At 49.7% G+C, this 23,460-nt stretch overlaps 1 protein-coding gene across 2 annotated transcripts in view; it reads right to left on the reverse strand.

Moving 5' to 3' along the window:
• Positions 1–23,460, reverse strand: part of rgs11 (regulator of G protein signaling 11) — a 66,593-nt gene that overhangs the window by 23,486 nt on the left and 19,647 nt on the right. For both annotated transcript variants that reach the window (XM_045712574.2, XM_082968479.1), the window contains exons 7-8: positions 21,365–21,441; positions 21,141–21,222 (exon numbers count right to left, since the gene is read on the reverse strand). In XM_045712574.2, coding sequence (XP_045568530.1) covers positions 21,141–21,222; positions 21,365–21,441 — 159 coding nt within the window. The remainder of the gene's footprint in view (positions 1–21,140; positions 21,223–21,364; positions 21,442–23,460) is intronic.

A 23,460-nucleotide genomic window follows, 5' to 3' on the forward strand; every position in this document is an offset into this window, starting at 1 on the left:
TGTATTTAGAGGGCAAGTTGGTCAGGATGATATCTAAGAGGGTGCCCATGGTTACGGATTTAGGGTTGTACCTGGTAAGTTCCTTTATGATTTGGGTGAGATTGAGGGCATCTAATTTAGATTGTAGGATGGTTGGGTTGTTAAACATGTCCCTGTTTAGATCACCTAGCAGCATGAGCTCTGATGATAGATGGGGGGCAATTAATTCACATATGGTGTCCAGGGCACAGCTGGGGGCTGAAGGTGGTCTATAACAAGCGGCAACGGTGAGAGACTTGTTTCTGGAAAGGGATTTTTGAAAGTAGAAGCTCGAATTGTTTGGGAACAGATCTGGATAGTATGACAGAACTCTGCAGTAGATTGCAACTCCACCCCTTTTAGAAGTTCTATCTTGGCGGAAAATGTTGTAGTTAGGGATGGAAATTTCTAGGTTTTTGGTGGCCTTCCTAAGCCAGGATTCAGACACGGCAAGGACATCAGGGTTGGCGGAGTGTGCTAAAGCAGTGAATAAAACAAACTTTGGGAGGAGGCTTCTGATGTTAACATGCATGAAACCAAGGCTTTAAAAGTTACAGAAGTCAACAGATGAGAGCGCCTGGGGAATAGGAGTGGAGCTAGGCACTGCAGGGCCTGGATTCACCTCTACATCACCAGAGGAGGAGTAGGATAAGGGTACGGCTAAAGGCTATAAGAACCTGGGGAATGGGAGTGGTGCAGGAGGCTGCAGGGGCTGGGTTAACCTCTACATCACCAGAGGAGGAGTAGGATAAGGGTACGGCTAAAGGCTAGAAGAACCTGGGGAATGGGAGTGGTGCAGGAGGCTGCAGGGGCTGGGTTAACCTCTACATCACCAGAGGAGGAGTAGGATAAAGGTACGGCTAAAGGCTAGAAGAACCTGTCGTCTGGTGCGTTCGGAACAGAGAATAAAAGGAGCCGGTTTCTGGGCGTGGGAGAATAGATTCAGGGCATAATGTACAGACAAAGGGTTTGGTAGGATGTGAATACAGTGGAGGTAAACCCAGGCATTGAATGACGATGAGAGTGGTTTTGTCTATAGAGGAACCAGTTAAGCCAGGTGTGGTCACCGCATGTGTGGGAGATGGAACAAAAGGCCTAGCTGAGGCATATTGAGCAGGGCTGGAGGCTCTACAGTGAAATAAGACAATAATCACTAACCAGGACAGCAATAGACAAGGCAAATTGACATTAGGGAGAGGACATTAGGGAGAGGACATTAGGGAGGGAGAGGACATTAGGGAGAGGACATTAGGGAGAGAAATGTGTAGCAGAGTGATCATAGTGAGGAGCGATAGATGAGTCAGGGAGCCAATTCAGCAGTGCTACTACGCTAGGCTAGCTGGAAACACAGTTATTCAGACAGCTTCTATGCTAGGCTAGCTGGAAACACAGCGATTCAGACAGCTACTACGTTAGGCTAGCTGGAAACACAGTTAATCAGACAGCTTCTATGCTAGGCTAGCTGGAAACACAGCTATTCAGACAGCTACTACGCTGGGCCAGCTGGAGACACAGCTATTCAGACAGCTACTACGCTAGGCTAGCTGGAGACACAGTTATTCAGACAGCTACTACGCTAGGCTAGCTGGAGACACAGCTATTCAGACAGCTACTACGCTAGGCTAGCTGGAGACACAGCTAGCCTAGCTAGAGACACAGCGATTCAGACAGCTACTACGCTTGGCTAGCTGGAGACACAGCGATTCAGACAGCTACTACGCTAGGCTAGCTGGAGACAGCTATTCAGACAGCTACTACGCTAGGCTAACTGGAGACACAGCTATTCAGACAGCTACTACGCTAGGCTAGCTGGAGACACAGCTAATCAGACAGCTACTACGCTAGGCTAGCTGGAGACACAGTTATTCAGACAGCTACTACGCTAGGCTAGCTGGAGACACAGTTATTCAGACAGCTACTACGCTAGGCTAGCGGGAGACACAGCTATTCAGACAGCTACTACGCTAGGCTAGCTGGAGACACAGCTAGCCTAGCTAGAGACACAGCGATTCAGACAGCTACTACGCTAGGCTAGCTGGAAACACAGTTATTCAGACAGCTACTACGCTAGGCTAGCTGGAGACACAGCTATTCAGACAGCTACTACGCTAGGCTAGCTGGAGACACAGCTAATAAGACAGCTACTACGCTAGGCTAGCTGGAGACACAGCAATTCAGACAGCTAGCGGGCCAGGGCTAGCTGGAGACACAGTGATTCAGACAGCTACTACGCCAGGCTAGCTGGAGACACAGCTATTCAGACAGCTAGCGGGACAGGGCTAGCTGGAGACACAGTTATTCAGACAGCTACTACGCCAGGCTAGCTGGAGACACAGCTATTCAGACAGCTACTACGCTAGGCTAGCTGGAGACACAGCGATTCAGACAGCTAGCGGGCCAGGGCTAGCTGGAGACACAGTTATTCAGACAGCTACTGCGCTAGGCTAGCTGGAGACACAGCGATTCAGACAGCTACTACGCTAGGCTAGCTGGAGACACAGCTATTCAGACAGCTACTACGCTAGGCTAGCTGGAGACACAGCTATTCAGACAGCTACTACGCTAGGCTAGCTGGAGACACAGCGATTCAGACAGCTAGCGGGCCAGGGCTAGCTGGAGACACAGTTATTCAGACAGCTACTACGCTAGGCTAGCTGGAGACACAGCGATTCAGACAGCTAGCGGGCCAGGGCTAGCTGGAGACACAGCGATTCAGACAGCTACTACGCTAGGCTAGCTGGAGACACAGCTATTCAGACAGCTACTACGCTAGGCTAGCTGGAGACACAGCTATTCAGACAGCTACTACGCTAGGCTAGCTGGAGACACAGCGATTCAGACAGCTACTACGCTAGGCTAGCTGGAGACACAGTGATTCAGACAGCTACTACGCTAGGCTAGCTGGAGACACAGTGATTCAGACAGCTACTACGCTAGGCTAGCTGGAGACACAGCTTTTCAGACAGCTACTACGCTAGGCTAGCTGGAGACACAGCGATTCAGACAGCTACTACGCTAGGCTAGCTGGAGACACAGCTATTCAGACAGCTACTACGCTAAGGTAGCTGGAGACACAATGATTCAGACAGCTACTACGCTAGGCTAGCTGGAGACACAGCTTTTCAGACAGCTACTACGCTAGGCTAGCTGGAGACACAGCTATTCAGACAGCTACTACGCTAGGCTAGCTGGAGACACAGCTATTCAGACAGCTACTACGCTAGGCTAGCTGGAGACACAGCTATTCAGACAGCTACTACGCTAGGCTAGCTGGAGACACAGCGATTCAGACAGCTACTAAGCTAGGCTAGCTGGAGACACAGCTATTCAGACAGCTACTACGCTAGGCTAGCTGGAGACACAGCGATTCAGACAGCTAGCGGGCCAGGGCTAGCTGGAGACACAGTTATTCAGACAGCTACTGCGCTAGGCTAGCTGGAGACACAGCGATTCAGACAGCTACTACGCTAGGCTAGCTGGAGACAGCTATTCAGACAGCTACTACGCTAGGCTAGCTGGAGACACAGCTATTCAGACAGCTACTACGCTAGGCTAGCTGGAGACACAGCTATTCAGACAGCTAGCTGCGCCAGGGCTAGCTGGAGACACAGCGATTCAGACAGCTACTACGCTAGGCTAGCTGGAGACACAGCGATTCAGACAGCTAGCTAGGCGCTCAGGGCTAGCTGGAGCACAGCTATTCAGACAGCTACTACGCTAGGCTAGCTGGAGACACAGCTATTCAGACAGCTACTACGCTAGGCTAGCTGGAGACACAGCTATTCAGACAGCTACTACGCTAGGCTAGCTGGAGACACAGCTATTCAGACAGCTACTACGCTAGGCTAGCTGGAGACACAGCGATTCAGACAGCTACTACGCTAGGCTAGCTGGAGACACAGCTATTCAGACAGCTACTACGCTAGGCTAGCTGGAGACACAGCGATTCAGACAGCTAACGGGCCAGGGCTAGCTGGAGACACAGCTATTCAGACAGCTAGCGGGCCAGGGCTAGCTGGAGACACAGCGATTCAGACAGCTACTACGCTAGGCTAGCTGGAGACACAGCTATTCATACAGCTACACTGCTAGGCTAGCTGGAGACACAGCGATTCAGACAGCTAGCGGGCCAGGGCTAGCTGGAGACACAGCGATTCAGACAGCTAGCGGGCCAGGGACTAGCTGGAGATACAGCGATTCAGACAGCTAGCGGGCCGGGGCTAGCTGGAGACACAGCGATTTAGACAGCTACTACGCTAGGCTAGCTGGAGACACAGCGATTCAGACAGCTACTACGCTAGGCTAGCTGGAGACACAGCGATTCAGACAGCTACTACGCTAGGCTAGCTGGAGACACAGCTATTCATACAGCTACAATGCTAGGCTAGCTGGAGACACAGCGATTCAGACAGCTAGCGGGCTAGGGCTAGCTGGAGACACAGCGATTCAGACAGCTAGCGGGCCGGGACTAGCTGGAGATACAGCGATTCAGACAGCTAGCGGGCCGGGGCTAGCTGGAGACACAGCGATTATGACAGCTACTACGCTAGGCTAGCTGGAGACACAGCGATTCAGACAGCTACTACGCTAGGCTAGCTGGAGACACAGCGATTCAGACAGCTACTACGCTAGGCTAGCTGGAGACACAGCGATTCAGACAGCTACTACGCTAGGCTAGCTGGAGACACAGTGATTCAGACAGCTACTACGCTAGGCTAGCTGGAGACACAGCGATTCAGACAGCTAGCGGGCCAGGGCTAGCTGGGGACACAGTTATTCAGACAGCTACTACGCCAGGCTAGCTGGAGACACAGTGATTCAGACAGCTAGCGGGCCAGGGCAAGCTGGAGACACAGCGATTCAGACAGCTAGCGGGCCGGGGCTAGCTGGAGACACAGCTATTCAGACACCTACTATGCTAGGCTAGCTGGAGACACAGCTATTCAGACAGCTACTACGCTAGGCTAGCTGGAGACACAGTTATTCAGACAGCTACTACGCTAGGCTAGCTGGAGACACAGCTATTCAGACAGCTACTACGCTAGGCTAGCTGGAGACACAGCGATTCAGACAGCTAGCGGGCCAGGGCTAGCTGGAGACACAGCGATTCAGACAGCTACTACGCTAGGCTAGCTGGAGACACAGCGATTCAGACAGCTACTACGCTAGGCTAGCTGGAGACACAGCTATTCAGACAGCTACTTCGCTAGGCTAGCTGGAGACACAGCGATTCAGACAGCTAACGGGCCAGGGCTAGCTGGAGACACAGCTATTCAGACAGCTAGCGGGCCAGGGATAGCTGGAGACACAGCGATTCAGACAGCTACTACGCTAGGCTAGCTGGAGACACAGCTATTCATACAGCTACACTGCTAGGCTAGCTGGAGACACAGCGATTCAGACAGCTAGCGGGCCAGGGCTAGCTGGAGACACAGCGATTCAGACAGCTAGCGGGCCGGGCTAGCTGGAGACACAGCGATTCAGACAGCTAGCGGGCCGGGGCTAGCTGGAGACACAGCGATTTAGACAGCTACTACGCTAGGCTAGCTGGAGACACAGCGATTCAGACAGCTACTACGCTAGGCTAGCTGGAGACACAGCGATTCAGACAGCTACTACGCTAGGCTAGCTGGAGACACAGCTATTCATACAGCTACAATGCTAGGCTAGCTGGAGACACAGCGATTCAGACAGCTAGCGGGCTAGGGCTAGCTGGAGACACAGCGATTCAGACAGCTAGCGGGCCGGGACTAGCTGGAGATACAGCGATTCAGACAGCTAGCGGGCCGGGGCTAGCTGGAGACACAGCGATTATGACAGCTACTACGCTAGGCTAGCTGGAGACACAGCGATTCAGACAGCTACTACGCTAGGCTAGCTGGAGACACAGCGATTCAGACAGCTACTACGCTAGGCTAGCTGGAGACACAGCGATTCAGACAGCTACTACGCTAGGCTAGCTGGAGACACAGTGATTCAGACAGCTACTACGCTAGGCTAGCTGGAGACACAGCGATTCAGACAGCTAGCGGGCCAGGGCTAGCTGGGGACACAGTTATTCAGACAGCTACTACGCCAGGCTAGCTGGAGACACAGTGATTCAGACAGCTAGCGGGCCAGGGCAAGCTGGAGACACAGCGATTCAGACAGCTAGCGGGCCGGGGCTAGCTGGAGACACAGCTATTCAGACACCTACTATGCTAGGCTAGCTGGAGACACAGATATTCAGACAGCTACTATGCTAGGCTAGCTGGAAACACAGTTATTCAGACAGCTACTACGCTAGGCTAGCTGGAGACACAGCTAATCAGACAGCTACTACGCTAGGCTAGCTGGAGACACAGCGATTCAGACAGCTAGCGGGCCAGGGCTAGCTGGAGACACAGCGATTCAGACAGCTACTACGCTAGGCTAGCTGGAGACACAGCGATTCAGACAGCTACTACGCTAGGCTAGCTGGAGACACAGTGATTCAGACAGCTACTACGCCAGGCTAGCTGGAGACACAGCTATTCAGCCAGCTACTACGCTAGGGTAGCTGGAGACACAGTGATTCAGACAGCTACTATGCTAGGCTAGCTGGAGACACAGCTTTTCAGACAGTTACTAAGCTAGGCTAGCTGGAGACAGCTATTCAGACAGCTACTATGCTAGGCTAGCTGGAAACACAGTTATTCAGACAGCTACTATGCTAGGCTAGCTGGAGACAAAGCGATTCAGACAGCTACTACGCTAGGCTAGCTGGAGACAGCTATTCAGACAGCTACTACGCTAGGCTAGCTGGAGACACAGCTATTCAGACAGCTAGCGGGCCAGGGCTAGCTGGATACACAGTGATTCAGACAGCTGCTACGCTAGGCTAGCTTGAGACACAGCGATTCAGACAGCTACTCCGCTAGGCTAGCTGGAGACACAGCTATTCAGACAGCTACTACGCTAGGCTAGCTGGAGAGACAGCTATTCAGACAGCTAGCGGGCCAGGGCTAGCTGGAGACACAGCTATTCAGACAGCTAGCGGGCCAGGGCTAGCTGGAGACACAGCGATTCAGACAGCTACTACGCTAGGCTAGCTGGAAACACAGTTATTCAGACAGCTACTATGCTAGGCTAGCTGGAGACAAAGCGATTCAGACAGCTACTACGCTAGGCTAGCTGGAGACAGCTATTCAGACAGCTACTACGCTAGGCTAGCTGGAGACACAGCTATTCAGACAGCTAGCGGGCCAGGGCTAGCTGGAGACACAGTGATTCAGACAGCTGCTACGCTAGGCTAGCTTGAGACACAGCGATTCAGACAGCTACTACGCTAGGCTAGCTGGAGACACAGCTATTCAGACAGCTACTACGCTAGGCTAGCTGGAGACACAGCTATTCAGACAGCTAGCGGGCCAGGGCTAGCTGGAGACACAGCTATTCAGACAGCTAGCGGGCCAGGGCTAGCTGGGGACACAGCGATTCAGACAGCTACTACGCTAGGCTAGCTGGAGACACAGCTATTCAGACAGCTAGCGGGCCAGGGCTAGCTGGAGACACAGCTATTCAGACAGCTACTACGCTAGGCTAGCTGGAGACACAGCTATTCAGACAGCTAGCGGGCCAGGGCTAGCTGGAGACACAGCTATTCAGACAGCTAGCGGGCCAGGGCTAGCTGGAGACACAGCGATTCAGACAGCTACTACGCTAGGCTAGCTGGAGACACAACTATTCAGACAGCTAGCGGGCCAGGGCTAGCTGGAGACACAGCGATTCAGACAGCTACTACGCTAGGCTAGCTGGAGACACAGCGATTCAGACAGCTACTACGCTAGGCTAGCTGGAGACAGCTATTCAGACAGCTACTACGCTAGGCTAGCTGGAGACACAGCTATTCAGACAGCTAGCAGGCCAGGGCTAGCTGGAGATACAGCGATTCAGACAGCTAGCGGGCCGGGGCTAGCTGGAGACACAGCGATTCAGACAGCTACTACGCTAGGCTAGCTGGAGACACAGCGATTCAGACAGCTACTACGCTAGGCTAGCTGGAGACACAGCGATTCAGACAGCTACTACGCTAGGCTAGCTGGAGACAGCTATTCAGACAGCTACTACGCTAGGCTAGCTGGAGACACAGCTATTCAGACAGCTAGCAGGCCAGGGCTAGCTGGAGATACAGCGATTCAGACAGCTAGCGGGCCGGGGCTAGCTGGAGACACAGCGATTCAGACAGCTACTACGCTAGGCTAGCTGGAGACACAGCGATTCAGACAGCTACTACGCTAGGCTAGCTGGAGACACAGCGATTCAGACAGCTACTACGCTAGGCTAGCTGGAGACACAGCGATTCAGACAGCTACTACGCTAGGCTAGCTGGAGACACAGTGATTCAGACAGCTACTACGCTAGGCTAGCTGGAGACACAGCGATTCAGAAAGCTAGCGGGCCAGGGCTAGCTGGGGACACAGTTATTCAGACAGCTACTACGCCAGGCTAGCTGGAGACACAGTGATTCAGACAGCTAGCGGGCCAGGGATAGCTGGAGACACAGTGATTCAGACAGCTACTACGCTAGGCTAGCTGGAGACACAGCTATTCATACAGCTACACTGCTAGGCTAGCTGGAGACACAGCGATTCAGACAGCTAGCGGGCCAGGGCTAGCTGGAGACACAGCGATTCAGACAGCTAGCGGGCCGGGACTAGCTGGAGATACAGCGATTCAGACAGCTAGCGGGCCGGGGCTAGCTGGAGACACAGCGATTCAGACAGCTACTACGCTAGGCTTGCTGGAGACACAGCGATTCAGACAGCTACTACGCTAGGCTAGCTGGAGACACAGCGATTCAGACAGCTACTACGCTAGGCTAGCTGGAGACACAGCGATTCAGACAGCTACTACGCTAGGCTAGCTGGAGACACAGTGATTAAGACAGCTACTACGCTAGGCTAGCTGGAGACACAGTGATTCAGACAGCTAGCGGGCCAGGGCAAGCTGGAGACACAGCGATTCAGACAGCTAGCGGGCCGGGGCTAGCTGGAGACACAGCTATTCAGACACCTACTACGCTAGGCTAGCTGGAGACACAGCGATTCAGACAGCTACTACGCTAGGCTAGCTGGAGACACAGTGTTCCAGACAGCTAGCGGGCCAGGGCAAGCTGGAGACACAGCGATTCAGACAGCTAGCGGGCCAGGGCTAGCTGGAGACACAGCGATTCAGACAGCTAGCGGGCCAGGGCTAGCTGGAGACACAGCGATTCAGACAGCTACTACGCTAGGCTAGCTGGAGACACAGTGATTCAGACAGCTACTACGCTAGGCTAGCTGGAGACACAGCGATTCAGACAGCTACTACGCTAGGCTAGCTGGAGACACAGCTGATTCAGACAGCTACTACGCTAGGCTAGCTGGAGACACAGCTATTCAGACAGCTAGCGGGCCAGGGCTAGCTGGAGACACAGTGATTCAGACAGCTACTACGCTAGGCTAGCTGGAGACACAGCGATTCAGACAGCTACTACGCTAGGCTAGCTGGAGACACAGCTATTCAGACAGCTACTACGCTAGGCTAGCTGGAGACACAGCTATTCAGACAGCTAGCGGGCCAGGGCTAGCTGGAGACACAGTGATTCAGACAGCTGCTACGCTAGGCTAGCTTGAGACACAGCGATTCAGACAGCTACTACGCTAGGCTAGCTGGAGACACAGCTATTCAGACAGCTACTACGCTAGGCTAGCTGGAGACACAGCTATTCAGACAGCTAGCGGGCCAGGGCTAGCTGGAGACACAGCTATTCAGACAGCTAGCGGGCCAGGGCTAGCTGGAGACACAGCGATTCAGACAGCTACTACGCTAGGCTAGCTGGAGACACAGCTATTCAGACAGCTACTACGCTAGGCTAGCTGGAGACACAGCGATTCAGACAGCTACTAGGCCAGGCTAGCTGGAGACACAGCTATTCAGACAGCTACTACGCTAGGCTAGCTGGAGACACAGCTATTCAGACAGCTACTACGCTAGGCTAGCTGGAAACACAGTTATTCAGACAGCTACTATGCTAGGCTAGCTGGAGACAAAGCGATTCAGACAGCTACTACGCTAGGCTAGCTGGAGACAGCTATTCAGACAGCTACTACGCTAGGCTAGCTGGAGACACAGCTATTCAGACAGCTAGCGGGCCAGGGCTAGCTGGAGACACAGTGATTCAGACAGCTGCTACGCTAGGCTAGCTTGAGACACAGCGATTCAGACAGCTACTACGCTAGGCTAGCTGGAGACACAGCTATTCAGACAGCTACTACGCTAGGCTAGCTGGAGACACAGCTATTCAGACAGCTAGCGGGCCAGGGCTAGCTGGAGACACAGCTATTCAGACAGCTAGCGGGCCAGGGCTAGCTGGAGACACAGCGATTCAGACAGCTACTACGCTAGGCTAGCTGGAGACACAGCTATTCAGACAGCTAGCGGGCCAGGGCTAGCTGGAGACACAGCGATTCAGACAGCTGCTACGCTAGGCTAGCTGGAGACACAGCGATTCAGACAGCTACTACGCTACGCTAGCTGGAGACAGCTATTCAGACAGCTACTACGCTAGGCTAGCTGGAGACACAGCTATTCAGACAGCTAGCAGGCCTGGGCTAGCTGGAGACACAGCGATTCAGACAGCTACTACGCTAGGCTAGCTGGAGACACAGCGATTCAGACAGCTACTACGCTACGCTAGCTGGAGCACAGCTATTCAGACAGCTACTACGCTAGGCTAGCTGGAGACACAGCTATTCAGACAGCTAGCAGGCCTGGGCTAGCTGGAGACACAGCTATTCAGACAGCTAGCAGGCCAAGGCTAGCTGGAGACACAGCTGTTCAGACAGCTAGCGGGCCATGGCTAGCAGATGGGCCTCTGTGGACGTCTCAACAGAAGATCCTGTTGAAACCACCTCGGGCGATTACGTCGACAGACCAGTCGTGATGGATCGGCGGGGCTCCGTGTCGACAGTAAAGGGTCCAGGCCAATTGGCAAAGAGATATTGTAGCCCAAGAATTGCCTGATGGACCTCTTCGGCTAGCCGGGAAATGGACCTAGCTCGAGGCTAGCTCCAGGCTAACCGGTGCTTGTTTTGCGACAGAGACGTTAGCCAGGAGTAGCCACTCGGATAGCAGCTAGCTAGCTGCGATGATCCGGTGTAAAGTTTCAGAGCTTGTTGTAGGAATCCGGGAGATGTGTTAGAGAAAAAGCAGTCCGGTATGCTCCGGGTTGATATTGCGCTTTGCAGACTGGCAGGAATTGACCTGGCTGAGGCTAACTGAGTTAACGGTGAGGACCGTTAGCAGTGGCTAACTGACTACTAGCTAGTAGCTAGTTAGCATGCTAGCTGCTGATGGGGGTTCCGGTTCTGAAGTATAAAAATAGCAGATCCGCACCACATCGGGTGAGGCGGGTTGCAGGAGAGTATTTTCAGTCCGTAGATGGAAATTGAGATTAAAAATATATACAAAATATATACGAAGAAAACAATATATACAGTCGTGCCCAAAAGTTTTGAGAATTACACAAATATTAATTTTCACTAAGTTTGCTTCCTAGATATTTTTGTCAGATATCACTATGGAATACTGAAGTATAATTATAAGCATTTCATAAGTGTCAAAGGCTTTTATTGACAATTACATGAAGTTGATGCAAAGAGTCAATATTAGCAGTGTTGACCCTTCTTTTTCAAGACCTCTGCAATCCACCCTGACATGCTGTCAATTAACTTCTGGGCCACATCCTGACTGATGGCAGCCCATTCTTGCATAATCAATGCTTGGAGTTTGTCAGAATATGTGGGTTTTTGTTTGTCCACCCGCCTCTTGAGGATTGACCACAAGTTCTCAATGGGATTAAGGTCTGGGGAGTTTCCTGGCCATGGACCCAAAATATCGATGTTTGTTCCCCGAGCTACTTAGTTATCACTTTTGCCTTATGGCAAGGTGCTCCATCATGCTGGAAAAGGCATTGTTCGTCCCCAAACTGTTCCTGGATGGTTGGGAGAAGTTGCTCTCGGAGGATGTGTTGGTACCATTCTTTATTCATGGCTGTGTTCTTAGGCAAAATTGTGAGTGAGCCCACTCCCTTGGCTGAGAGGCAACCCCACACATGAATGGTCTCAGGATGCTTTACTGTTGGCATGACACAGGACTGATGGTAACGCTCACCTTGTCTTCTCCGGACAAGCTTTTTTCCGGATGCCCCAAACAATCGGAAAGTCGATTCATCAGAGAAAATTACTTTACCCCAGTCCTCAGCAGTCCAATCCCTGTACCTTTTTTCTGGAGAGAAGTGGCTTCTTTGCTGCCCTTCTTGACACCAGGCCATCCTCTTCGCCTCACTGTGTGTGCAGATGCACTCACACCTGCCTGCTGCCATTCCTGAGCAAGCCCTGTACTGGGGGTGCCCCGATCCTGCAGCTGAATCAACTTTAGGAGACGGTCCCGGCGCTTGCTTGACTTTCTTGGGCGCCCTGAAGCCTTCTTCACAACAATTGAACCGCTCTCCTTGAAGTTCTTGATGATCCAATAAATGGTTGATTTAGGTGCAATCTTACTGGCAGCAATATACTTGCCTGTGAAGCCCTTTTTGTGCAAAGCAATGATGACGGCACATGTTTCCTTGCAGGTAACCATGGTTGACAGAGGAAGAACAATGATTCCAAGCACCACCCTCCTTTTGAAGCTTCCAGTCTGTTATTCGAACTCAATCAGCATGACAGAGTGCTCTCCAGCCTTGTCCTCGTCAACACTCACACCTGTGTTAACGAGAGAATCACTGACATGATGTCAGCTGGTCCTTTTGTGGCAGGGCTGAAATGCAGTGGAAATGTTTTTTTGGGATTCAGTTCATTTGCATGGCAAAGAGGGACTTTGCAATTAATTGCAATTCATCTGATCACTCTTCATAACATTCTGGAGTTCATGCAAATTGCCATCAATTGACTTTTGGCCACGACTGTGGACGGGACGGGACAAAAACAGAATTCCTACTGTTATGCCATCTTGGTCAGCTGACACACACACACACACACACAAACACCCACACGAACACCCACACACACACACACACACACACACACACACACACACACACACACACACACACACACACACACACACACACACACACACACACACACACACACACACACACACACACACAGTCAGCTCTGAGAGAGAGTGTGAGCACTTAGCCCTGGTCATGTTTTCCACTCTATTTCCTCCATCTTTATTCCCTCCATTCTCTCCTCTCCTCTCCTCTCCTCTCCTCTCCTCTCCTCTCCTCTCCTCTCCTCTCCTCTCCTCTCCTCTCCTCTCCTCCTCACTCTTTAATTCATGAGAATTATGGAACAGAAGAGAGAGTGCTCTCTCCACTCTCTCCTCCTCTCCCTCTATACCCTCTCTCCTCTCCTCATCTCCCTCCCCTCCACTCTCTCCACCTCTCCCTCTCACCCTCTCTCCTCTCCTCATCTCCCTCCCCTCCACTCTCTCCTCCTCACCCTCCCACCCACTCTCCTCCTCTCCCTCTATACCCTCTCTCCTCTCCTCATCTCCCTCCCCTCCACTCTCTCCACCTCTCCCTCTCACCCTCTCTCCTCATCTCCCTCCCCTCCACTCTCTCCTCCTCACCCTCCCACCCCCTCTCCTCCTCTCCCTCTCACCCTCTCTCCTCTCCTCATCTCCCACCCTCTCACCCTCTCTCCTCATCTCCCTCCCCCTCTCACCCTCTCTCCTCTCCTCCTCTCCCTCTCACCCTCTCTCCTCTCCTCCTCTCCCTCTGACCCTCTCTCCTCCTCTCCCTCTCACCCTCTCTCCTCCTCTCCCTCTCACCCTCTCTCCTCTCCTCATCTCCCTCCCCTCCACTCTCTCCTCTCCTCATCTCCCGCCCTCTCACCCTCTCTCCTCTCCTCATCTCCCTCCCTCTCACCCTCTCTCCTCCTCTCCCTCTCACCCTCTTTCCTCCTCTCCCTCTCACCCTCTCTCCTCCTCTCCCTCTATACCCTCTCTCCTCCCCTCATCTCACTCCCCTCCACCCTCTCTCCTCCCCTCCCTCTCACCCTCTCTCCTCCTCTCCCTCTCTACCCTCTCTCCTCCCCTCATCTCACTCCCCTCCACACTCTCTCCTCCCCTCCCTCTCACCCTCTCTCCTCCTCTCCCTCTCACCCTCTCTCCTCTCCTCATCTCAGTCCCTCTCACCCTCTCATCTCCCTCCCTCTCACCCTCTCTCCACCTCTCCCTCTCACCCTCTCTCCTCCTCTCCCTCTCACCCTCTCTCCCCTCCTCATCTCCCTCCCCTCCACTGTCTCTCCTCCTCTCCCTCTCACCCTCTCTCCTCATCTCCCTCCCCTCCACTCTCACTCCTCTCCCTCTCACCCTCTCTCCTCTCCTCATCTCCCCCCCTCTATACCCTCTCTCCTCTCCTCATCTCCCTCCCCTCCACTCTCTCCTCCTCTCCCTCTCACCCTCTCTCCTCATCTCCCCTCTCTATACCCTCTCTCCTCTCCTCATCTCCCTCCCCTCCACTCTCTCCTCCTCACCCTCTCTCCTCTCCTCCCCTCCCTCTATACCCACTCTCCTCCTCTCCCTCTATACCCTCTCTCCTCCTCTCCCTCTCACCCTCTCTCCTCATCTTCCTCAACTCCACTCTCTCCTCCTCTCCCTCTCACCCTCTCTCCTCCCCTCCCTCTATACCCTCTCTCCTCCCCTCATCTCACTCCCCTCCACCCTCTCTCCACCTCTCCCTCTCACCCCCTCTCCTCCCCTCCACTGTCTCTCCTCCTCTCACTCTATACCCTCTCTCCTCTCCTCATCTCCCTCCCCTCCACTCTCGCCTCATCTCCCTCCCCTCCACTCTCCTCCTCTCCCTCTCACCCTCTCTCCTCTCCTCATCTCCCTCCCCTTCACTCTCTCCCTCTCACCCTCTCTCCTCCCCTCCCTCTATACCCTCTCTCCTCCCCTCATCTCACTCCCCTCCACCCTCTCTCCACCTCTCCCTCTCACCCCCTCTCCTCCCCTCCACTGTCTCTCCTCCTCTCACTCTATACCCTCTCTCCTCTCCTCATCTCCCTCCCCTCCACTCTCTCCTCCTCTCCCTCTCACCCTCTCTCCTCTCCTCATCTCCCTCCCTGTCACCCTCTCCTCAACTCCCTCCCTCTCACCCTCTCTCCTCCTCTCCCTCTCACCCTCTCTCCAGCTCTCCCTCTCACCCTCTCTCCTCCTCTCCCTCTCACCCTCTCTCCTCCTCTCCCTCTCACCCTCTCTCCTCCTCTCCCTCTCACCCTCTTTCCCCTCCTCATCTCCCTCCCCTCCACTCTCTCCTTCTCACCCTCTCACCCACTCCTCTCCTCATCTCCCTCCCCTCCACTCTCTCCTCCTCTCCCTCTCACCCTCTCTCCTCATCTCCCTCCCTCTCTCCCTCTCTCCTCTCCTCATCTTCCTCCCTCTCACACTCTCGCCTCCTCTCCCTCTCACCCTCTCTCCTCCTCTCCCTCTCACCCTCTCTCCTCCCCTCCCTCTCTCCCTCTCTCCTCTCCTCATCTTCCTCCCTCTCACCCTCTCTCCTCCTCCCCCTCTCACCCTCTCTTCTCTCCTCATCTCCCTCCCTCTCACCCTCTCTCCTCTCCTCATCTCCCTCCCTCTCACCCTCTCTCCACCTCTCCCTCTCACCCTCTCTCCTCCTCTCCCTCTCACCCTCTCTCCTCTTCTCATCTCCCTCCCCTCCACTCTCACTCCTCTCCCTCTATACCCTCTCTCCTCCCCCTTATCTCCCTCCCCTCCACTCTCTCCTCCTCTCCCTCTATACCCTCTCTCCTCATCTCCCTCCCCTCCACTCTCTCCTCCTCACCCTCTCACCCTCTCTCCTCTCCTTCCCTCCCTCTATACCCTCTCTCCTCCCCTCCCTCTATGCCCACTCTCCTCCTCTCCTTCTATACCCTCTCTCCTCATCTCCCTCTCACCCTCTCTCCTCTTCTCATCTTCCTCAACTCCACTCTCTCCTCCTTTCCCTCTCACCCTCTCTCCTCCCCTCCCTCTATACCCTCTCTCCTCCCCTCATCTCACTCCCCTCCACCCTCTCTCCACCTCTCCCTCTCACCCCCTCTCCTCCTCTCCCTCTCACCCTCTCTCCTCCTCTCCCTCTATACCCTCTCTCCTCCTCTCCCTCTCACCCTCTCTCCTCTCCTCATCTCCCTCCCCTCCACTGTCTCCTCCTCTCTCTCTCGCCCACTCTCCTCCTCTCCCTCTCACCCTCTCTCCTCCTCTCCCTCTCACCCTCTCTCCTCCCCTCCCTCTATACCCTCTCTCCTCCCCTCATCTCACTCCCCTCCACCCTCTCTCCACCTCTCCCTCTCACCCCCTCTCCTCCTCTCCCTCACCCTCTCTCCTCCTCTCCCTCTATACCCTCTCTCCTCCTCTCCCTCTCACCCTCTCTCCTCTCCTCATCTCCCTCCCCTCCACTGTCTCCTCCTCTCTCTCTCGCCCTCTTTCCTCCTCTCCCTCTCACCCTCTCTCCTCTCCTCATCTCCCTCCCCTCCACTGTCTCCTCCTCTCTCTCTCGCCCTCTCTCCTCCTCTCCCTCTCACCCTCTCTCCTCCCCTCCCTCTCTCCCTCTCTCCTCTCCTCATCTTCCTCAACTCCACTCTCTCCACCTCTCCCTCTCACCCCCTCTCCTTCCCTCCACTGTCTCTCCTCATCTCCCCCCTCTATACCCTCTCTTCTCTCCTCATCTCCCTCCCCTCCACTCTCTCCTCCTCTCCCTCGCACCCTCTCTCCTCTCCTCATCTCCCTCCCTCTCACCCTCTCTCCTCCTCCCCCTCTCACCCTCTCTCCTCTCCTCATCTCCCTCCCTCTCACCCTCTCTCCTCTCCTCATCTCCCTCCCTCTCACCCTCTCTCCACCTCTCCCTCTCACCCTCTCTCCTCCCCTCCCTCTCACCCTCTCTCCCCTCCTCATCTCCCTCCCCTCCACTCTCTCCACTTCTCCCTCTCACCCTCTCACCCTCTCTCCTCTCCTCATCTCCCTCCCCTCCACTCTCACCCTCTCTCCTCATCTCCCTCCCCTCCACTCTCTCCACCTCTCCCTCTCACCCTCTCTCCTCCTCTCCCTCTCACCCTCTCTCCTCTTCTCATCTCCCTCCCCTCCACTCTCACTCCTCTCCCTCTATACCCTCTCTCCTCCCCTCATCTCCCTCCCCTCCACTCTCTCCTCCTCTCCCTCTATACCCTCTCTCCTCTCCTCATCTCCCTCCCCTCCACTCTCTCCTCCTCACCCTCTCACCCTCTCTCCTCTCCTCCCCTCCCTCTATACCCTCTCTCCTCCCCTCCCTCTATGCCCACTCTCCTCCTCTCCTTCTATACCCTCTCTCCTCATCTCCCTCTCACCCTCTCTCCTCTTCTCATCTTCCTCAACTCCACTCTCTCCTCCTTTCCCTCTCACCCTCTCTCCTCCCCTCCCTCTATACCCTCTCTCCTTCCCTCATCTCACTCCCCTCCACCCTCTCCCCACCTCTCCCTCTCACCCCTCTCCTCCCCTCCACTGTCTCTCCTCCTCTCCCTCTATACCCACTCTCCTCCTCTCCCTCTATACCCTCTCTCCTCCTCTCCCTCTCACCCTCTCTCCTCTCCTCATCTCCCTCCCCTCCACTGTCTCCTCCTCTCTCTCTCGCCCTCTCTCCTCCCCTCATCTCGCTCTCCTCACCTCACCTCTCCTCCGTGTCTCTATACCCCCTCTCCTCTCCCTCCTCCCTCCCTCCCTCCCTCCCTCCCTCCCTCTCTACCCTTATCTATTTTCCAGCTGAAGGTTTTAACAGATGAAATCTTAATATTTTGTGTCTGAGACAGTTAAACTGGACTGGGTCTGGGTTAGACTGATCTGGTCTGGGTTAGACTGATCTGGTCTGAGTTAGACTGATCTGGTCTGGGTTAGACTGATCTGGTCTGGGTTAGACTGATCTGGTCTGGGTTAGACTGATCTGGTCTGGGTCTGGGTTAGACTGATCTGGTCTGGGTCTGGGTTAGACTGATCTGGTCTGGGTTAGACTGATCTGGTCTGGGTCTGGGTTAGACTGATCTGGTCTGGGTCTGGGTTAGACTGATCTGGTCTGGGTTAGACTGATCTGGTCTGGGTTAGACTGATCTGGTCTGGGTTAGACTGATCTGGTCTGGGTTAGACTGATCTGGTCTGGGTTAGACTGATCTGGTCTGGGTTAGACTGATCTGGTCTGGGTTAGACTGATCTGGGTCTGGGTTAGACTGATCTGGTCTGGGTTAGACTGATCTGGTCTGGGTTAGACTGATCTGGGTCTGGGTTAGACTGATCTGCTCTGGGTTAGACTGATCTGGTCTGTGTTAGACTGATCTGGCCTGGGTCTGGGTTAGACTGATCTGGTCTGTAGTAGTACTAGTAGTATAGTAGTACTAGTAGTAGTAGTAGCAGTAGCAGTATAGCAGTAGTATCAGTGTAGTAGCAGTAGTAGTAATAATAATAGTAGTCTAGTAGTAGTAGTAGTATAGAAGTAGTAGTAGAAATAGTAATACATTTTACATTTACATTTTAGTCATTTAGCAGACACTCTTATCCAGAGCGACTTACAGTAATGAATCCATACATTTCATTTCATGCATTTAAAAAAAAAAATAACAAAAAAAGAAAGAAATTGCACTGGCCCCCCGTGGGAATCGAACCCACAACCCTGGCTTTGCAAACACCATGCTCTACCAACTGAGCCACAGGGAAGGTATAATAGTTGTAGTATAGTAGTAGTAATATTAGTAGCCGTAGCAGTAGTAGCAGTAATATTAGTACAATTAGTAGTAGTCATAGTAGCAGTATAATAGTAGTAGCAAAGTAGTAGTATAGTAGTAGTAGTCATAGCAAAGTCGTAGTATAGTGGTAGTAGTAGCAGTATAGTAATAGTAGTTGTAGTTGTAGTATAGAAGTATAGTTGTAGTATAGTGGTAGTATAGTAGTAGTAGTAATAGTGATAGTAGTCTAGTAGTAGTAGTAGTAGTATAGTAGTAGAAATAGTAATAGTTGTAGTATAGTAGTAGTAAAGTAGTAGTATAGTAGTAGTAATAGTAGTAGTTGTAGTATAGTGGTAGTAGTAGTAGTAGTAGTAGTAGTGTAGTAGTCTAGTAAAGTAGTAGTAATGTAGTAGAAATTGTAATAGTTGTATTATAGTAGTATAGTAGTAGTCCGGTAGTAGTCTAGTAGTAGTATAGTAGTAGTCTAGTAGTAGTATAGTAGTAGTATAGTAGTCGTATAGTAGTAGTCCGGTAGTAGTATCGTAGTAGTCTAGTAGTAATATAGCAGTAGTATAGTAGTAGTCTAGTAGTAATATAGCAGTAGTATAGTAGTAGTATAGTAGTAGTCCAGTAGTAGTATAGCAGTAGTATAGTAATAGTATAGTGCCAGTATAGTAGTAGTCCGGTAGTGGTATAGTAGTAGTATGGTAGTAGTATAGCAGTAGTATAGTAGTAGTATATCAGTAGTATAGCAGTAGAATTGTAGCAGTATGGTAGTAGTATATACGTAGTATAGTGGCATACTAGTAGTAGTATAGTAGTAGTATAGTAGTATACTAGTAGTGGTATAGTAGTATAGCAGTAGTATAGTAGTAGTATAGTAATAGTCTAGTAGTAGTATAGTAGTAATATAGTAGTAATATAGCAGTAGTATAGTAGTCTACTAATAGTAGTATAGCAGTAGTATAGTAGTGTACTAGTAGTAGTATAGCAGTACTATAGTGACGTATTTACACATGGTTTGTTGATCAGCCAGTAGGCTTGTAGTAGTATAGCAGTAGTATAGTAGTAGTCTAGTAGTAGTAGTATAGCAGTAGTATAGTAGTAGTCTAGTAGTAGTATAGTAGTAGTCTAGTAGTAGTATAGCAGTAGTATAGTGACGTATTTACACGTGGTTTGTTGATCAGCCAGTAGGCTTGTAGTAGTATAGCAGTAGTATAGCAGTAGTCTAGTAGTAGTATAGTAGTAGTATAGCAGTAGTATAGTAGTAGTCTAGTAGTAGTATAGTAGTAGTATAGTAGTGGTCTAGTAGTAGTATAGCAGTAGTATAGCAGTAGTATAGTAGTAGTATAGTAGTAGTATAGTGGCGTATTTACACATGGTTTGTTGATCAGCCAGTAGGCTAGTAGTACTATAGTAGTACTATAGTAGTAGTATAGTAGTAGTATAGTAGTAGTATAGTGGCCTATTTACACATGGTTTGTTGATCAGCCAGTAGGCTTGTAGTAGTATAGTAGTAGTATAGTAGTAGTCTAGTAGTAGTATAGTAGTAGTATAGCAGTAGTATAGTGGCCTATTTACACATGGTTTGTTGATCAGCCAGTATGCTAGTAGTAGTATAGTAGTAGTATAGTAGTAGTCTAGTAGTAGTATAGTAGTAGTATAGCAGTAGTATAGTGGTAGTATAGTGGCCTATTTACACATGGTTTGGTGATCAGCCAGTAGGCTAGTAGTAGTATAGTAGTAGTCCAGTAGTAGTCTAGCAGTAGTATAGTAGTAGTATAGTAGTAGTATAGTGGCCTATTTACACATGGTTTGTTGATCAGCCAGTAGTATAGCAGTAGTATAGTAGTAGTATAGTAGTAGTATAGTGGCGTATTTACACATGGTTTGTTGATCAGCCAGTAGGCTAGTAGTACTATAGTAGTAGTATAGTAGTAGTATAGTAGTAGTATAGCAGTAGTATAGTAGTAGTATAGTGGCCTATTTACACATGGTTTGTTGATCAGCCAATAGGCTAGTAGTAGTATAGTAGTAGTATAGTAGTAGTATAGTGGCGTATTTACACATGGTTTGTTGATCAGCCAATAGATTAGTAGTAGTAGTATTTACACTTGGTTTGTTGATCAGCCAGTAGGCTAGTAGTAGTATAGTAGTAGTTTAGTAGTAGTATAGTGGCGTATTTACACATGGTTTGTTGATCAGCCAATAGGCTAGTAGTAGTATAGTAGTAGTATAGTATTTACACATGGTTTGTTGATCAGCCAGTAGGCTAGTAGTAGTATAGTAGTAGTATAGTGTTTACACATGGTTTGTTGATCAGCCAATAGGCTAGTAGTAGTATAGTAGTAGTATAGTAGTAGTAGTATTTACACATGGTTTGTTGATCAGCCAGTAGGCTTGCTCCTGACACTCCAGAACGATACGGTCAGCCTTCTTTCTCTGCTTAGAGGCCCTGCACACACACACACACACACACACACACACACGAGAGAGACACAGGGTTAAGAGAGGTGAGTGTGTGTACGTCTGTGTGTACGTCTGTGTGTACGTGTGTGTCGGAGTGTGTACGGGTGTGTGTGTGTGTGTGTCGTTACCTGAGCTGTTCTCTAGCCTGCATCACCACAAAGTCCCAGGTGTGATTTATCCTCTTGTTCAGGACGCTGTAGTTCTCCTGAAGAGGAGAGGAGATGAGAAGGACGGTTAGTGGTCCTACTGATGAGGAGAGGAGATGAGAAGGACAGAAGGACGGTTAGTGGTCCTACTGATGAGGAGAGGAGATGAGAAGGACAGAAGGACGGTTAGTGGTCCTACTGATGAGGAGAGGAGATGAGAAGGACAGAAGGACGGTTAGTGGTCCTACTGATGGACAGACAGTGTAGATAGGAAAGATTACTAAAGGTTTAATAAAGGGTTAATACAGGTTTGGTCAGTAGGTTAGAATAGTTAAAGGATTAATACAGGTTTAGTAAATGTTTAGTAAAGGGTTAATACAGGTTTAGTAAATGTTTAGTAAAGGATTAATACACTTTTAGTAAAGGGTTAATACAGGTTTAGTAAAGGTTTAATACAGGTTTAGTAAATGTTTAGTAAAGGGTTAATACAGGTTTAGTAAATGTTTAGTAAAGGGTTAATACAGGTTTAGTAAATGGTTAATACAGGTTTAGTAAATGGTTAATACAGGTTTAGTAAATGTTTAGTAAAGGGTTAATACAGGTTTAGTAAAGGGTTAATACAGGTTTAGTAAATGTTTAGTAAAGGGTTAATACAGGTTTAGTAAATGTTTAGTAAAGGGTTAATACAGGTTTAGTAAATGTTTAGTAAATGTTTAGTAAATGTTTAGTAAAGGGTTAATACAGGTTTAGTAAATGTTTAGTAAAGGGTTAATACAGGTTTAGTAAATGTTTAGTAAAGGCTTAATACAGGTTTAGTAAATGGTTAATACAGGTTTAGTAAATGTTTAGTAAAGGGTTAATACAGGTTTAGTAAATGTTTAGTAAAGGGTTAATACAGGTTTAGTAAAGGGTTAATACAGGTTTAGTAAATGTTTAGTAAAGGGTTAATACAGGTTTAGTAAATGTTTAGTAAATGTTTAGTAAATGTTTAGTAAAGGGTTAATACAGGTTTAGTAAATGTTTAGTAAAGGGTTAATACAGGTTTAGTAAATGTTTAGTAAAGGGTTAATACAGGTTTAGTAAATGGTTAATACAGGTTTAGTAAATGTTTAGTAAAGGGTTAATACAGGTTTAGTAAATGTTTAGTAAATGTTTAGTAAATGTTTAGTAAAGGGTTAATACAGGTTTAGTAAATGTTTAGTAAAGGGTTAATACAGGTTTAGTAAATGTTTAGTAAAGGGTTAATACAGGTTTAGTAAATGGTTAATACAGGTTTAGTAAATGTTTAGTAAAGGGTTAATACAGGTTTAGTAAATGTTTAGTAAAGGGTTAATACAGGTTTAGTAAAGGGTTAATACAGGTTTAGTAAATGTTTAGTAAAGGGTTAATACAGGTTTAGTAAATGTTTAGTAAATGTTTAGTAAATGTTTAGTAAAGGGTTAATACAGGTTTAGTAAATGTTTAGTAAAGGGTTAATACAGGTTTAGTAAATGTTTAGTAAAGGGTTAATACAGGTTTAGTAAATGGTTAATACAGGTTTAGTAAATGTTTAGTAAAGGGTTAATACAGGTTTAGTAAAGGGTTAATACAGGTTTAGTAAATGTTTAGTAAAGGGTTAATACAGGTTTAGTAAATGTTTAGTAAAGAGTTAATACAGGTTTAGTAAAGGGTTAATACAGGTTTAGTAAATGGTTAATACAGGTTTAGTAAAGGGTTAATACAGGTTTAGTAAAGGTTTAGTAAAGGATTAATACAGGTTTAGTAAATGGTTAATACAGGTTTAGTAAAGGGTTAATACAGGTTTAGTAAATGTTTAGTAAAGGGTTAATACAGGTTTAGTAAATGTTTAGTAAAGAGTTAATACAGGTTTAGTAAAGGGTTAATTCAGGTTTAGTAAATGGTTAATACAGGTTTAGTAAATGGTTAATACAGGTTTAGTAAAGGGTTAATACAGGTTTAGTAAATGTTTAGTAAAGGGTTAATACAGGTTTAGTAAATGTTTAGTAAAGAGTTAATACAGGTTTAGTAAAGGGTTAATTCAGGTTTAGTAAATGTTTAGTAAAGGGTTAATACAGGTT

This window comes from Salmo salar, chromosome 02, assembly GCF_965601325.2.
Source record: "Salmo salar chromosome 02, fSalSal1, whole genome shotgun sequence".
NCBI lineage: Eukaryota > Metazoa > Chordata > Actinopteri > Salmoniformes > Salmonidae > Salmo > Salmo salar.